Raw genomic sequence first — 16,468 nt, forward strand, 5'->3', positions numbered from 1 at the left:
CTCTTAGCCTACGTCCATAACTCCACGTCCAGGGTGTCTGACGGAGAAATATGCCAGGTACAGCATCCACCAGGGAGAACCGAGGGGTCAGGAAGTAGCTGGGGTAAAATGGAGGGATTATGTGTTGCAGCAGGTTATAGGTCCCTCTCTGCTGCTTATTTGAAGGAATCCAGGATGCTTGTTTCTGAAATGTCATCAATAACGGTGCAGGGCCTTGTGTGATGAAGTGCCATTTATTCCAGCTATGTGCGGCGGAAAATTTTTGCAGCGCGGAAATGTTTATAGCTGGAGCCGGAATCGACGCAGACAAGTTCCTGTGCTCGCAACAGCACAGTCACACGTTCCGGTGACACTTTAATTAGTGACTCAGGAAGCATACGTTGGAAATGTTGCTACATTTTTCAAATAGCGGTGGATCCAAATGTGACGCTTCAGCTTATTCTCAGATGAAAGTGTGCACTGACTCACTGTCTTGTTCATCCTCTGATCTCACATGATCTCAGAGTCACTCACCAGGTTTGAAAAATATGGCTGGAAGCTCATGTTTGATACTTGTTTATAGGGGAAATGATTCACTGGTGAGAAACACGATTTCCAATCAGCTGCAGATATTTTTGCCTTGATGAACCTGAATTCTTCTCCCATAATCTCACTAATTTAACTTATCAGTCGCCTTTGAACATTTTTATTGCCAGTTGACTCATTTATCCCGTTTCCCCCTCGGCTTCATGAACTCCACTGAGTTGATTTTCAAATTTATAAAGTCACTTGCACCCCCCCCCACATGTTTGGGTCCATCAAACTACTTAAAATATGATTACAGTCCTTGCCTATAATTCTCCACTGTTTCTTTCCCCCCCACTCCCTCATATTCAGCTTTCATCTTTGTCCTCGCTTTTAATGGCTTTATCAAATAGAAAGCATATGATGCTCTCTCCAAATATCCCACATTCGCATCGAGAGGGTGGAGAGGATGGAATTGCAGGAGGGTGAAAAGGGAGAAATGCACATCTGTGGCGCAGCACTAATTATTAGGAAATACTGAGAACAAGGGGAGGAAGGGAGAAAGAGAGAATGGGCTCTGGAGCTGAGCGATCCTCAGATCCTCTTCCAAGTGCCTGTGCCCGTGGTGGAGCTTGTTTCATCTCCGTCTCTTATGCGCTGTTTTACTGCACTTGCTGTGCTGTACGCAGATCCTGCGGGGTCCAGTGTTAAACCCACACATAGATATGAAGATAAAGATGCCATGTCAGGCCAAACAAAAGACACTTAACAAGTACTTTTGGTATTGTTTTAAACAGTGATAGGAATCAGTATATATTCTCTATTTGGTAATAACGATGAAAGCCACTTTATAGGAACCACTTGATTGCTGCGGGACAAACAACGTCCTAAACTCATCTATAAACAAAAACATCATCATTGAGAAGTGTTGGTTGTGGTTGTAAAATGACATTTAATAGCTGTGGAAAGTATTCGGGTGACTGTTGAAAGACAGGCCCTCCACTTCAGCTTCAAAACACATTTTGCAGCCACACTTAATTGCAAAGGGCTGCACATCATCAGCACGCTGTGTCACCAGAAGTGCAACATTTGACTACACAAACGTCAAGCCTCAATACTATAAAAAAAAAAGTATCTGCTTCTTGTGAGAAAGCAGATACAGAAAAGGCTGAGCTAGTTACTGTGTCTGCATCCTCTGTGTTACAGGAATTGTATTTGAGTGATACATTGATTTAATCAGCTCCAGATGGGCTGTACCACTCAATTAGCATCACCTGCTCAAAGTTAACTGTCTCATATTCATAACACAGTCACTTTTCTATGAGGCATGGTTCAGGTTTTCAATAAGCTCATCTGGGTAATTCCGAATGTTTTTTCAGCGTGTGTGCAGCTTTTTTAAATTTTTTACAGGAAGTGAAGTTGCAACCACTTCATGAGCAATCATAAAGGTACTTTATTTATTTATTTTCTTAAATATATGCGCACAACTGCCTAATACACCTTATGTATTCTTACATCACATTCAGCATTAACAGACTGTGACAGCGCTCTTGTGTGCAGAAGGGTTCCACCCTTTTTTTTTTTTTTTCTTTATGAAGAAATCAGTGAATGGTTTGTTGCAATATCCCCTCAGCTGTACCATGACTGTAATCATATCCTCAGTGCATGCAACCATTTCACTCACAAATAACCCATGTGTGGTCACACTTCGTGAAGAGGAGTAGAAAACAAAGGCTGGACTCGCACAGCTGCACAGTGGGTGGGCTCGGAGCTGAGATCAAGCTGCAGCACCTTTACATGACGAGATGAGGCACGACCTCTTTTTAATACCTCCGTTTATAATTAGCCTTTTATTGGATTAAGGACAAGAGCACTTGGATTATTCTCACATGCTTGTTATCTTGTTTTATTAATCTTGTAAAAAAGAAAATAAAGTTGTGAGCGACTCTCCAAGACCTGAAAGGAACCGTCTCTGTGCACAGAGAGCTGGACTGAGTCCTCGCCAGCGCAGGCAGCTGAGCCTGTTTGTACTTTCATGCTTAATTAGCGTACCTTGCAAAGTATTCTGGGAGATTTGACAGTAAAAAAAAAAAAAAAAAAAGTGCAGCCCTCGCAATGAAGCAGCACAGATTTTTCATTCACCACCTACATATATCACAGTGAGCTTCTCATGATATTTTCAGGAAATGGGCTTTAGTGAGATTTTTTTCTTCAGCTTGAAAAACACTTGTCAGTCACCACTTGGCACCTGCACCAGTGTTATAAATGTATATTATTAAAAGCATACAATACATTACAGCATACATGAATAATGATTCGGGGGCTGTGGCTGACTGAACTACAAGTTAAATCAGACTTTTACACTAGTAAACATTAGTTAGACAGTTTGGGAAATATATTTCACTGTCTGTGAGAGTAACAGGAGAAGATCGATACCACGCTCATGCCTGAGTATTATGTGTAGAGCTGGAGCTGTTAGCTTAGCTCGCCTAGCAGAAAGACTGAAAGCAGAGGGAAACAGCTAGGTTAGCTGTCCCAAAGTTGAAAAAATATGCCCAAAAACATGCCTTAGATAACTTGTTTCTTTATTCTGTAATTTGAAAACAACAGTTAGTGGTTTTAGCAGGTATTACTAATAAACTAAAAGTTTATTAATGAGCTTTAGAGGTGCTAGTTGGGATATTTTTAAACTTTGAGAGAGCCAGCTATTTCCTCCTGCTTCATGCTAAGATAATCTCCAGCTCCATAGTCAAAGCACAGACATGAGAGCGCTGTCAATCTTCTTATCTAACTCTTTTAAATCGATAATGATGAAACTTGATACAAGCTATTTTTTGTTGGCGTATGATGATATGTTTTATTTATTGATACTGAACACAACACAAAACATGTGCACAGGCACAGAGGAGCACAAACCATAGTGATGCTCTTTGTTTAAACACAATGGATATACAGTATATAGCACCTTACAAATAACTCACATCATACAGTAAAAACCAAATATATTGTGTGTAGAGTGTATTTGTGTCTCTGGCTAAGAAGAGACAGTCTACAAATTCTGTATTTAACTTGTGACAGCCTCTTTATCATAAGCCACTGTACTGTAAAAACAGGGTTCAGTGACAACACTCCTGGCTTTAGCCACAGTGTTAATTACCCTCCGCTACACAGGTTATACTTAGACATTTTATGGCACCGCTGTTTGATAATATATAGTTTAGACTGTAGGGAAGATGCAGTACGTGAAGTACAGAAGGACGTGAAGTTGTGAGTGAGATCCTGAGTCAGCAGATGCTCAAGGCATCACAAGAGAGACACTAAGAAAACCTCCAACTAGCGTTCCTTTTTTGTGTGTGCATATGTTGTTAATGTGATTTACTTGATTCATTCTGCAGAGAGGAAATTTACTTCATGTGTGCACATATAACACAGGACCCTGCTGTGGTTTTTAAAAACAGAGCCCTGTTAGTTTTCACCCTGATTTACACCTGGGATGACAGTCAGTTAAACAGTTATCGGGGTTTAAGGAAAAATTAAGCTAAAGCACATATCATAGTGTTTAAAAGTTAAGGAACAATTCAGCATTTTTGGGGAATGCTTTGCTTTTTTGCCTAGAATGACATAAGAAGATTTACACCATCCATGTCTACCTTCAGTATGCAAATCTAGGTGCATATTTTTAAAGGTCCCAAAATTAAGATTTTGTTTTATTTGAAGTTTTGATATTCATAAGGAGATATATGTTTTAAGTACAAAAAAATATTTCAATGTAGTTTTACATCTCCTCTCTCAGGCTTATCTGTGAAGCTCTAGTAACAGGTCGGTGAGCCAATCAGAAGAGAGGAGGCTCTGAGCTTCTCTTCTGATTGGCTGACTGTTTTCTGAGTGATCCAATAAAAACATAGCAGATCTCAGGTAAACACTCAGAGAAACCAAATCCTGCAAGGTTGGATGGTGGGTCCAGGTATGGCATGGCTGAGAGCGGTGAGTGCTGTGTTGTGACATCACAAAGTTACAGAAGTCCTTACGGTTGGTTTTAAGGCTCAGTTTCTGAATACAGGCTGTGTGTATTTCTTTGTGGGCTGAGCACTTTGATACTTTCACAGTATTAATATAGAACATAGACTTGCTCTATAATCAAAAAACACATGGAAATCTACTTTTATATGTATGGGACCTTTAAACTTTGAAATGAAATCCTCCAGGTTTATCTACATAGTTAACACACAGACAGAGTTTGGTTGGTTTATCTCATTTATGATGCATTTGCTGCTTGGTCAGAAAAAGTCAGGGACTGTTAGCAACAACATCCCAGGCTGTAAAAGAGCTAAAGCACAGACACGACGCTGACAACATGCTTTATAAAGACGCTCAGACAAAACCAGCAGATGACACACTGGGCGATCGTGTACTCACAAACACAGAGATAGATCGTGCTCTATTTTGTGTAGTGAATAATTTGCTGGTTAATTTGTCCCACTGCTAAGAATAGCACCTGCGGCCGGCTGGCTGGCAGGCAGCGTGCTGGTGGTGAGCGGTGTGCTGAGAGGCTCGGGGTGGTTAGCAAACAGCTTAGTGTGGTCTCTGAGGTCTGGCCAGACTAGTTCCCACAGTCCCTACACTTTGGCTGCGAGGCTGTTTCAATGGGCGTACGTTCTATTTTGATGATTCTCTGAAAAGCCCAAAGACAAACAATGGAAATGGCTGGAGTTTGATTTATAACAGCCAGGGCTAAATCTCCTGTTTTCCCGTGTGGAAACCACATAAAAGATCAGAGTGGAAGAGGAATCCCACTTTGGACTCTGAGGCTTATCATGTCTCAGCTAGAGCTCGCCGGGAGCAGTCAGTCACCTCCCAGTGACCTCCTGCTCTGCTGGAGAAGCCCACGGTGGCTGCCAGCAGACAAATAGATTGTGCCTGCAGTTACAAAAGCAAAATACAAATTATAGGCAACATCCTGAGCTATAATCCATTTTATAATCTCTGGTGTCATCCCTCATTCTCTTCCTCCTGTGTCCACATTTCTCAAGTTTAATCTGGTCCACGAAAACAAGGAATATTGCAATATTGTTTAGCTGAACTTTGATAAATTATTTTCATTATGCACAGATATGGTTTGGAAAGAATCCTGTGTATGTGAACAGTTGATAAATCAGTTGTTGGAAAGTGTGGAGAGAAGTAGCTCTGGTATGCTCCACAGATATACAAAGTGATGCAGAGCAGAGCCACCGCTCTGTCAATAATGAAACACTTTCAAATATGTCCAGGGTCAAAACACAGCAATTGATCAACAGTACAGCCCTCTTTGTAGTCACTGCCGATTTTCAGATTCTTTGCACATGTAAAAAATTATGAGAGCAGTGAAAATGTAAGCACCAGGGCGCATTTGTTTCTGATCATTTTAGTATAAATACGTCTAAAACTTAAGGGAGTTTTGTTAGGAAGACAAGCACAAAGTCAGAAGAGAAAACCTAATGGTGCAGCTTGTGCTGTGCCTTCAAATGTGAATTAGTAGTGGCTCCCTTTGTCTTATTTAAAAATGGAGCTAAATATGTCCACATGTGCAGCTACGTAAAATGCAGATATGATACAATCTGCATTTTCAAAGCACTAACACTTGGATAAAAATCAGCTTGTATGCATAAGACCACTGATTTTCCAGCATGGCATGCTTTGTAGCTCGATCTGTGACGCATTCTTCGACTTTTGAAGCCCAATTTGTGAGAAGGACATGGTACAACTTGTTCTTATAGATAGACAGGATATGACAGTTTTTCAAATCGAGTAACAGTCAGGAATTTTTTTTAAACCCACACTAACACATCTGGATATTTATCGTTGATCCACATTTGCAGAACACATACCAACAAGTGTAACAGCATGTTTTGCAGGATCTTCTGGTCCAGAGAGCATAAATATATAGTATGAGGGCATTGCCCTTGTGGTACAGACTCTGTCATATCTAGATCTTGTAATGAGAGTTATGAGCATCACATGTAGTTTAGGAAAAAATCTTCTGTAACGTGTTTTATCAAGAAAGCTTAAGCAACTTCATAGATGTGCGTTTTTAATTACTTCTTTTGCCAATTTTCTGGAAATGTGGTTAATGTTTGTGCTGCAGTCAGATTGAAAACTGGCTATTTTTTTTTGCAAAAAAGTTTTCAAATGTCAAATGATATAAACAGAAAAACAAGCTTTACAAGAACAAATAAATAGTCTAAAATTGGCAGCATTTTTAATTGTGTAAACGAGAACAAAACAAGGATGTGCAAATGAAAATCTGACCATACTGTTTAGTTGATTTCCTGTTTTATTTTGAAGTACCTCACCTATTAGGGTGTGTTTTAATTCCTTTTCCAGTGTGTTTCCCGCCTTTTGTGATCGTCTGCCCCAATTAGCTGCACCTGTGTCTCGTTCGGTGGTGTGTGTTTTTAAGTCTCTACATTCCACTCAGTTTTACTGTTCAGTTCCCTTTGTGTTTCCTCATATTTCTGCTCTTGTTTGCTTCAGTAAGTCATGTTTGTTTACCCTCTTTGCGGTTCCAGCCTTCATGTTCGTCTGCATTTGGGTCCTGAAATCCTGAATTCATAACAGTACTTGATAGTTTTCCATATTTTGTGTTTCAGTTGTGACCATAAAAGTATTTAAATTCATTACCAAGCCTCAATCGGCTTTAACGATGAGGAAAAAAAGATTTTCTTTTTCAACTGAGAGGCTAAAAACATACCACAATGCACTCATTATGACACCTGTCACAATGTGAGCGAGGTGAATTTGACTTTTTAATAAAAGGCAGGGCCAAAGTTCACAGAAGAAAAACTCACATTCATAAAGCTTTGACAATAATATCTTTCTAGGAACTGATGTGTGGAGCCAGAGAGCTAAACTTGAACTTAGTTTGCATAATTGCAGCAGACACATTATGAATAATTTCCCTCCTCAAACTAGGAGTTAAATATTGCAGCTTTTCCAACACACAACACAATAACACAATCACTGTATTTACTTTCATTGGCTTGTAATTGTATTGAGGGGAAAAATGGGAAATTTGTCTCTAACCTGTGTGATGGAGTAGTTAAACTTGTACGCTACCAAACACCGGGCACGAGGAGCTGGAATGCTTTTATGGGCTGAAAACAGTTTTGCTCCATTTCCATAAAAATTACGCTCCGCCATCCTCTCGCAGCGCTGGAGGCTTTCTCGCAATCTGGTGAGCATCTGATTGTTATTTGGGCCTCATTGTACTGTTATCATGAGAAAAAACACTGAGCTGGGGCCCAAGGGCTCTATAAAGAAACCCAGAGAGGTCTAAATTGAGACTGTGACGGACATCCGTCGCGATGTCGGTGAGAGGGCTGTAATCAGAGCTGGCTTTGCGTAGACAGTGGGACCATCCATCGCTCTCTTTAAAAAAAAAAAAATTCTGGCACACGCTCAGAGCTGGAAGATTACACACAATAGGAAGACTTAGCTGTCTATTCTAGTTTCTTTAAAACCTCTTGGCTTATGAAATGAGGATCATGCTCAACATCAGAATTCATAACTGTTTCAAAAGCCCCATCGATGCTCATGAACGTGAACAAATCTTTCCAAAATTGAGACAGAATATAAATCAGACAAGAATTTCTTGGACACACACAGTGACCTCAGATATCGCTTTGTTACCCGCTAATTCTTGAAGCTTAAAAAGCTTAAAGCTGCACTGATCAGAGTTTTTACATTAACAAATCGATCCCTCCGGTATCAAATTCCTCATTTTTCCCATATGTTGGCCATTATTAGCCAATACCCTGGAATCAATCTCCCTCATTATTACTGTTAATGTCTTACCGAGCTTCTGTCCAGTTTATTGTTATTGCCAATGTCGTAAAATACGGCTGCGGAGGAATCAGTGAGCAGCCAGTTCTCAGCTTGAACTTCAGTGCAGCACACACGACAGCTCAAAGCTTTATTTTAGAGCCTCCACCTGCAACAGCGATCTGACGGCTAACTGAAAGAAACAAGTTGCTTTACAAGATTTAAACTTTCCATTTGCAAAATATTCAAATTACTAAGTGTAGACAGTTGTTGGTCGTAGTGTCAAACCCACAGAGAATTATCACCCAATTTTGCAGCTCCACTACAAAACATTTTAGCTTCTTCTAGCCTCTTGTTTTGGTTTTCCACTCCACTCTCATCACCCTCACTTCCAGCAGCAACTGTTTTCACTGAAATAGATGATAGTGTTGCTGCTCTGTGTTTGTTGAATGTGGGAATAGAAACCCAGTTATTAACAGCAGTGGATTTGTCGGGGTGGACGGTGGGTGTACAAACGCATGACTGTCACAGCAGAGACCACGATTCACCTCCACAGTCCCATCTGTGGTTTAGGCAACGAAAGCGCTTAGGGTGAGTTTAGAGACAGACCATGGTTTTGTGAATGTTTCCTGTATTCTGATGCCTACAGACTGTGAGATTTCATCAGTCTCAAGTTTATTACAGGCCACGCTGTGTGACATGAATCTAATGCACTTGGGTACAACATCACGTGCGATGTAAACTGTACGACGGTGACACATATTGAATCGTAGCTAAGACACAAGCATAAAACGTTAGCCTGCATCATCCATCTGAGCTGCTATAGTGGTGAACAGTGAAGCTAAGCAAGATTGGTAGTTGATAAATACGTCATTTCATGCTGCGTTCGTATTGGTCGGTTAGTAGACATACGTTGTATCAGTCACAGTAGCTGCTGCCCAGTTCAGGGGCCTAATCATTCGGAGGACGTGACCCTTCGTGGCTGTTGTAGACCACATGGGCCAAACCGAAATAAGACGGTCTAGTATATGGAGGATTTTCACTCTGCATTACCAGTGGGTGGATGCTTCGTTGCCCAGGAAAAGGACGAATTTGAAGAATTCTTTGAAATGGGACAGTCTAGTCGCGCTGCGGTGAAACAAATGCAGCCTCCTCCGAAGGATGCAGATCCCGAATTGGGACACAACTATTGTGAGATGGTCATGACAACGGCCATCTTTCACAGTGCAGCTGTAGTCAGTATAAGTGGATATTTTATTGGATATTTTGGTGGAAAACAAATGTTGGAAAACAACTACTGACGTGTTCAGTGTCAACATATTTACAACTTGCCAAATAACGTAAATTATGTCAGTAGAAAGCTTCATCCGGTCACAAATGTTTCCTGCAAAACAAATTCACTGTTGCAGCTTAATTATCAATAAGCTACACATCATCTCTAGCGTCCAGGGTTGGTAAATAGGCCATGCTTTGCTAACACACTAGCCATAACAACTTAATGGAGTGCTAATACAAAACAAATATTTAATTAATATTTAATTTACTTTCAGTCGAACATCTTCAGACATGATCCTGCACCTGACAACATCACATATTTGACTTTTAGTTGACGCATGCATGTCAGCACATTTACTTAAGAAAACTGTAAAATTTATATTAAGGGATATAAATTATTATTGAGCAACAACTTCAAAAATCTTACTTGACACTCACAGAAAGCCTCTAAACCTCTAGATGACTGTTGTTTAACTTGATGAGACTTTGATTCCGCTGTTACTGGTTCTCTAGAAGAGTAGAACGATGTTGATAAACCAGTTTTATTTAAGCCTCATCTCACAATATCATTATTTTTAATTTAGTGTTATCCCTTTTTAGTGGACGACCAGTTGGCCGCAACTACGAACCCTGATTTAAGGCTTGTGTAAATGTGGATGGACACGAGGTCGACACGTATGATTATAGAAGCGTCTCTCCGCCTCAAATGAGCGGGTACAACATGTGTCAAAGCGGAGATATTGACCATGATAATCCCCTTTGTATCTCTGGCTTTATTTTATCTTTCAAGCTCTTCCCTCTGACTTGCCTGTGCGTGTCCGTGCCCACCGAAGGAGCTGGGCATTTATAAAAGACCACTCTGATGCTAATGAACCCTAATCCTGTCATTCCCCTCCAGAAGACTTCTCCCTCAAGAGGGCAGTGTTTGAATGAAAGAGCCTCCATCTGTCAGCACTCATCAAATCACTGGGAAATGAGGGATGCCAAGAAAACTCAGTCCTCAATCTATATCATTTTATTCAAAGCAGATACAAAAGGATATAGATTATTGGATTCCCATGTGGAGCATTAGCTAGATCCAAATCATGTACACAACACATGGTGCCGTGTTGTATCTCACTGCAGCAGGAAGCGGCTGATAAAGGGTCAGTGCATTTTCTTGAAAGTGCGAGAAAAAGAAAAAGCCCCCGCTGAGCGTCTCACTGGTTTGAATGTCTCTATTGAGCTGTGTGATTATGGGTAATTAATGTGAGACATCAATGATTAACGCGTGCACAGCCTCGTATCAAACAGGCAGGGAGAGACTCTGAGGAGGAGTGTGAGGCGCATGTTGCAGCAGTGGAACAACTTCATTTCCCCGCTTCGCCTTGAGACGCAGTCCAAAATAAACCACCTCAAAAAAAAAAAAGAAAAAGAAAAAAGAAAACGGCTGAATGCTTTAGAGACACGTAATGCTGCGGAAATCGTTAAGAGGGGGAGAAGATGCATTTGTACACTTAATTCCAACAACAACAACAGCGAGGAGAAATGTGCAGATCCGCTCTCACTCATCACACTCAGGCACAAGTGGGCTCCTCTCTTCTCTCCTTCTGTCGTCTTCTCTCCTCATGTTTTCTCTCCTTCCCTCCCTTTTCCTCTGTCCTCATCTCCTCTCACTGTTTCTCTCCTCTCTCTTCTTCACCTCTCCCATTTCTCTGCTCTAATTTTTTTCCCTCTTTTCTTCTTCTCTCACTCTTTCCCTCCCCTATTTTTTTTTTACCTCTCCTCTCATTTTCTCCCCTCTTACCTCCTCTCTCCCCCATTTCAGCTGCTCTGCCTTACATTTCCCTCACCTCTATTGTCCTCTCTTCTTCTGTCACTCTCTCGCCCCCCCAACTCTCTCTTCTCCCCTTGTCTCCTCTCTCTCTTTTCTTCTCCCCGTCATAAAAATCAAATTTCTTTTCTTCTCACTTCCCTCTTTCTTGTCTTTCATCCCCCTCCTCTCTTCTCACTCCTTTATTTTCCTCTTCTCATTCTCCTCCTCACCTTTCCCCTCAATCTTCTCACCTCTTCTCTATTTTCCTCTCCACTCCTTTATTTTCTTTTCCTCTCCTCGGTTGTCTTTTCTCTATCATTCTCCTCTCTCATTCCTCTCCTCTTACTCTTTTCCTCTGCTGTCTCTTCCTCCTCCTCCTCCTGACCCTTCCCTCTATCTTCTCCCTTTTCCTCTCATCTCCTCTCACTTTCTGCCTCTTCTATTTTCCTCTCCTTACCCCCTCTTACTCTTATCCTCTCCTTGATTTTCCTCTCCTCTTTTCCTCCCATTTCTTCTCCTCTAGTCTTCTCCCTCCTTCCTCTCCTCTCCTCCTCACCTTTCCCCCTCTTTTATTCCCCTCTTCTGTCCTTTTTACCTCCTCTCCTCTCGTCTTTGCGCACGCATCCACCCCTCTCCCCTCCTTGTTTCTCAATGAATCTCTCGCCCAGGTTCGACCCCTCCCACTCCGTGTAAGCGCTTTAATTGTCAGCCTTGACGCGAACTTGCGTAGGCTTAAATACCGCGTGCGCCTCTCGCTTTGAGGGTGGAAGTGACCAAACCTGTCCAAGCAGCAGGGCATCTCTAATGAGTGTGTGAGCGTGTGCGTGTGTGTGTATATTCTTTCCCCCCTCTCTTCGTCGCTGTGGTTTTATTTGTGCCGCCGGCCGACCAGCATGCAGGTGTCTCTGGCCCTCCTCGTCTCCAGCTCGGCGCTGCTGCTGCTGCTCCAGGGATGCTGCACCGCCGTCAAGGGATGGAAGGTACTAAAGAATGATGCTACGGAGATTTTACCGGAGTACAGAGAAAACACTCGGACACCCCAGGAGGCAATACCACAGGCGAACAACGGCAGCAATAACAGCAACAGCAACAGTATGAATAACAGGGCGAAAAACGGTGGAAGAGGCGCGAACTCAGTCTCCTTCAGTAAGTATTCAGAGAAGTTCATTCAAGGTTTTAAAATGCTGAATTTTACGTATTGTGAGGTGTTTGGAAAGAAATGAAATTGAAAGCAGCAGTTTCATAATTAATTCTGTTGTAATTAGTCATTTTATTGAGTCTTTATCAGGGGCCTGATGCGTAACCGTGAATATAAGGAGGAATAAATACATTTAGAGGTAAAGCCGTGTATCAGCCACAAGCGACCTCATGCACAGTAGTCTGTGTGAACAAGTGCGCGGAAATATGTAAATGTATTTAATTTAATCTCGTCTAGACAGTATACATTTATATTTAAGATTATGATGTTTTATTTTTGTAAAGAATAAAATGTCTATCAAAGTAAAAGATTGAAGTGTTTGTTGGAACTGCGGTTCAGTGGCTGCGCTCAGACTTCCCTCTTTACCACAAATGTTAAAGAACCTACTTCATAAATTTAAGATACATTTGATAAGTTTACCTGTTCTTCAATTTTCTACCTCTGATTTTGTTCTAAAGGAGCAAAAGCTTTTAATTTTATAGATATATACATACATATATAGATATATATGTATGTATATATAGATCTATAGATCTATATATTTCTATCTCTCACTTGATGTTCACACCGGTTCCCTGATGAAGAGCAGCTCCGCTGTGTGGGAAGAGTGTTTTCTGCTTAATTCACTGCCAAAGTTGAGGGTGATGAGAGCAACTTATACACACATTCTTGTGGTTTCTTCTCCTACACAATTTTGAAGTGGAGCATTAACAGAGACATCAGGTCTTTTTTCACATTGTCCTCCAGTTTATTTCCTTCTCTCTTTATACTATTAGTCAAGCTCTACTTCCACCATAACTATTTGATTGCAACAACATGTTTCCCAAATAGAAAAACCCCACATTTTGTTCATCGGGTGGTGGAGGGGGGTGTCTTTTGGGGAGGTATGGGGGGGGGGGGTTTGGAAATTGCTTTTTAAATGCAACACTGCCTTTGAGAATGATTCCCACCTGTGGCCAGTAAAGGTTGTGTGTTCTGATTGAGCCGTGCACGTAGGATAATCTAACGCTTGCTCTCATGGATTCAAGATGGGTGGTGCGAATATTCTCACACAGTTTAGCTGTCGTTTAATCATGGCCACTCAAAGGCGAGCTCAGAGGAGATGATGATTGATTACATTAGAGGAACATCAGCTGATGGAGCGAGGGAATTAGCAAGTCAGGACCTGTTAGTGTGACTGTTGAGGATCTTAACACCTCAGGAGATGGGCTGAGAAAATCAAACGCAAAGCAGCAAATCCACACCTTGAACAAGATCATGTTTTACATTCTTTTTTTTTTTTTTTTTTTTTTTTACTAGTCTCCAAAAAAGGGCTGGAAAAAATGCATCCTCCTTGTTTTCATATGGATAAGCAGGAATATGTGATGGGTTTCACAGGGAGACAGAAATCTCCTGGATTATTTTCTCCGTCCGCCTCTCAGCTCTCGTCCTGGGACGGCTTCTCATGGTCCCTGTGGGGTCAGAGCGGAGGCTTTGACCACTGCCTGGCCTCCCTCCAGTCCTCTCCCAAGGCTCGCCTCTCTCCGCCGCAGGAGAAGACCAGCTCACGCAACTGTACAGTAGTCTAGTGTGTGATCTTACTTTCTCTTTTTCTTCAGGCCACCCTCATTAGCAATGCTTTTTTTTCCAGGCTAACAGTAAAGAGGAGAGCAGGAAATGTGAAGGGGAAAGACACCGACGCTCGTTGAACAAGACAACCTGTGGTAACTGGTGCAAAACCGCTAACCCAGTGCGTGCTGTGGACACTGTATACTGTGGTCGCTTCAGCGGCGGGCCACAGAATAACACTAGATCAGGTTCTCATGGGGAGAAAAAAAGAAAGAAGAAGTCACCTCACATAAATCCTTTGTTCAGCCCTTTTTGCAAAGAAAGCCACAGAGGAAAACAGATCCCTCTCTGAGTGTATCATTTCTTAACCGACAGTTCCTTTTTGCCCCTTTTTTACTCACTGCATGTGAAAAAAAACAAAACAAGAAGAAAAAAAAAAAAAAAACACAGAACAATAACTCATGCATACGGCTGTTAAAAAGCTGTGGCTGAAATATAGGATTACAGGCTGAGCGTGTTGTCTCAAATCAGTCTGGCAGATGTCCAGTTTGTTCAAAATTGTACAGTTGCAGCGCTGCCTTAAAATAACCAGACAGCTATTTACTCTTCCATCACCACATACATTTCCTGAGGGCCAACGCTTGTATGCCAGCTTTTCCTTCCAGCCCAAACCTCCATTAGGTTTGATTGAGCTGTTTAATGGCCCTCTGGTCTGGATTTGCTATCAGCTGATTGCTGCCAGCTGGATTTCTTTTGTGAAGCCCCATCGTCAGCTAATGATCAGACCATGAATCAAATACAGAAACTCTGATCTGAATCTCATTGGCTTAAGGCTTAACTTAAACGCACAAATTGTTGTATTAAGTTGAATTTGTAAAGGTGCATTTTTCGGCTGCGCTCTTGTGTTGCACAGTGTGTCGAACGGAAATGAAAATGTGCTGCCTGATGTTTTTTTTTTCTTTCTTTCTTTGGCTTATTGTTCCTAAATAACACAAGCGGCGAGTTCATGAACAGAATCGGAGAAATTAGCACAAGACTGAGCCGCAGCGCTGAAGCAGTTAACCTGTCCACTCCAGTGTGCGGCACTTCAAAGTGTTTGTTTTGGGCTGAAGCCATGAGTGTAACTGTGATATCCTGCTCTTCAACCCAGGTGCCTCAGAGCTGAGCTGTAGGGAGCTGCGTTCCACCCGTTACATCACCGACGGATCTTGCCGCAGCGCCAAACCCGTCAGGGAGCTGGTGTGCTCGGGCCAGTGCATGCCAGCGCACCTCATGCCGAACTCCATCGTCCGGGGAAAGTGGTGGAGGAGCAGCGCCTCGGACTACCGCTGCATCCCGGCGCACTCCCGGACGCGCAGGGTCCAGCTGCAGTGTCCTAACGGCAACACACGGACTTACAAAATCCGCGTGGTCACCTCCTGCAAGTGCAAGCGCTTCAGGCCCCACCACAACCAGTCGGTGGCCAAGGAGGTCCCGAAGACGCAACGCAACAAGAAGCACAGTCGTTCGCCTCAAGAGCGGAAAAAGAACAACACACCAGTGACAGGCAACTCGTACTGATGTGGCTCTCCAGCATCTGAGGACAAAGACTGAAGCACATTCACTCACTCACACACACACTCACTCACTCACTCACTCACTCACAAACACACACACACACACACACACACACACACACCAACATATCTCCTTCAGATAGGGAGAAGATGCAAGAGAAATTTCAAAGAGAGCGAATTCATAAGCTAATTGCTGGGCTGATGTTAAGTCATTCGTCTTTTATTTTTCAGCCACTTGTCAGCACATTTGTGAACTTTTGCTTATTTGCATGAGTCAGTGCCAGGACTTGCCACGACTGCGACTGGTAAGGAGATGTTGCACCACGTCGGATAATATGTATCTGATCACCCCAACAGCTCAAAAAACCTCCCTGAGCTCGGTCTCCGTCTTGCACTCAGCCACATTTCATTTAAGCATAATGAGAAGTACTCCCCGAGGCCTCAGGCCCATCTGTACAAACATCCAGCGGATGCAGAGCTACACCGCACCACGGCTCTGTTTAAAGCTGAAAAGGTGTATCTCCGCTCCAAAGTGGTTGTAATCCATCTCCTTTTTGGCTGTGTGTGGAGGAGATGGTGGCAGCTCTGGGGGCTCTGATGGTGGGATGTTGACAGTTTTGCAGAGGGCCTGGCGTGCACGGCGGTCCACGCGGCTCTCTGACAGCCCACTAAAGGCCTCACTCATCAGGACAGACCTACAGCACCCCCCCCCCCCCCCCCCCCCCCCCCCGACTCTGCAGCAGCAGCCCCACAACCAGGCCTGTCAGTTACAGTAGCGCCTTTTCCCACGACTAG

General features: G+C 42.6%; 1 protein-coding gene across 1 annotated transcript; it reads left to right on the forward strand.

The window, feature by feature from the left end:
- Positions 1–10,553: 10,553 nt before the first annotated feature.
- sost (sclerostin) lies at positions 10,554–15,800 on the forward strand. The gene is made up of 2 exons (XM_056366542.1): positions 10,554–12,517; positions 15,268–15,800. The coding sequence occupies exons 1-2, from the start codon at positions 12,265–12,267 to the stop codon at positions 15,675–15,677; spliced, it is 663 nt and encodes a 220-aa protein (XP_056222517.1). The 5' UTR covers positions 10,554–12,264; the 3' UTR covers positions 15,678–15,800.
- Positions 15,801–16,468: the final 668 nt, after the last annotated feature.

Source organism: Seriola aureovittata, chromosome 21, assembly GCF_021018895.1.
Source record: "Seriola aureovittata isolate HTS-2021-v1 ecotype China chromosome 21, ASM2101889v1, whole genome shotgun sequence".
Classification (NCBI taxonomy): Eukaryota; Metazoa; Chordata; class Actinopteri; order Carangiformes; family Carangidae; genus Seriola; species Seriola aureovittata.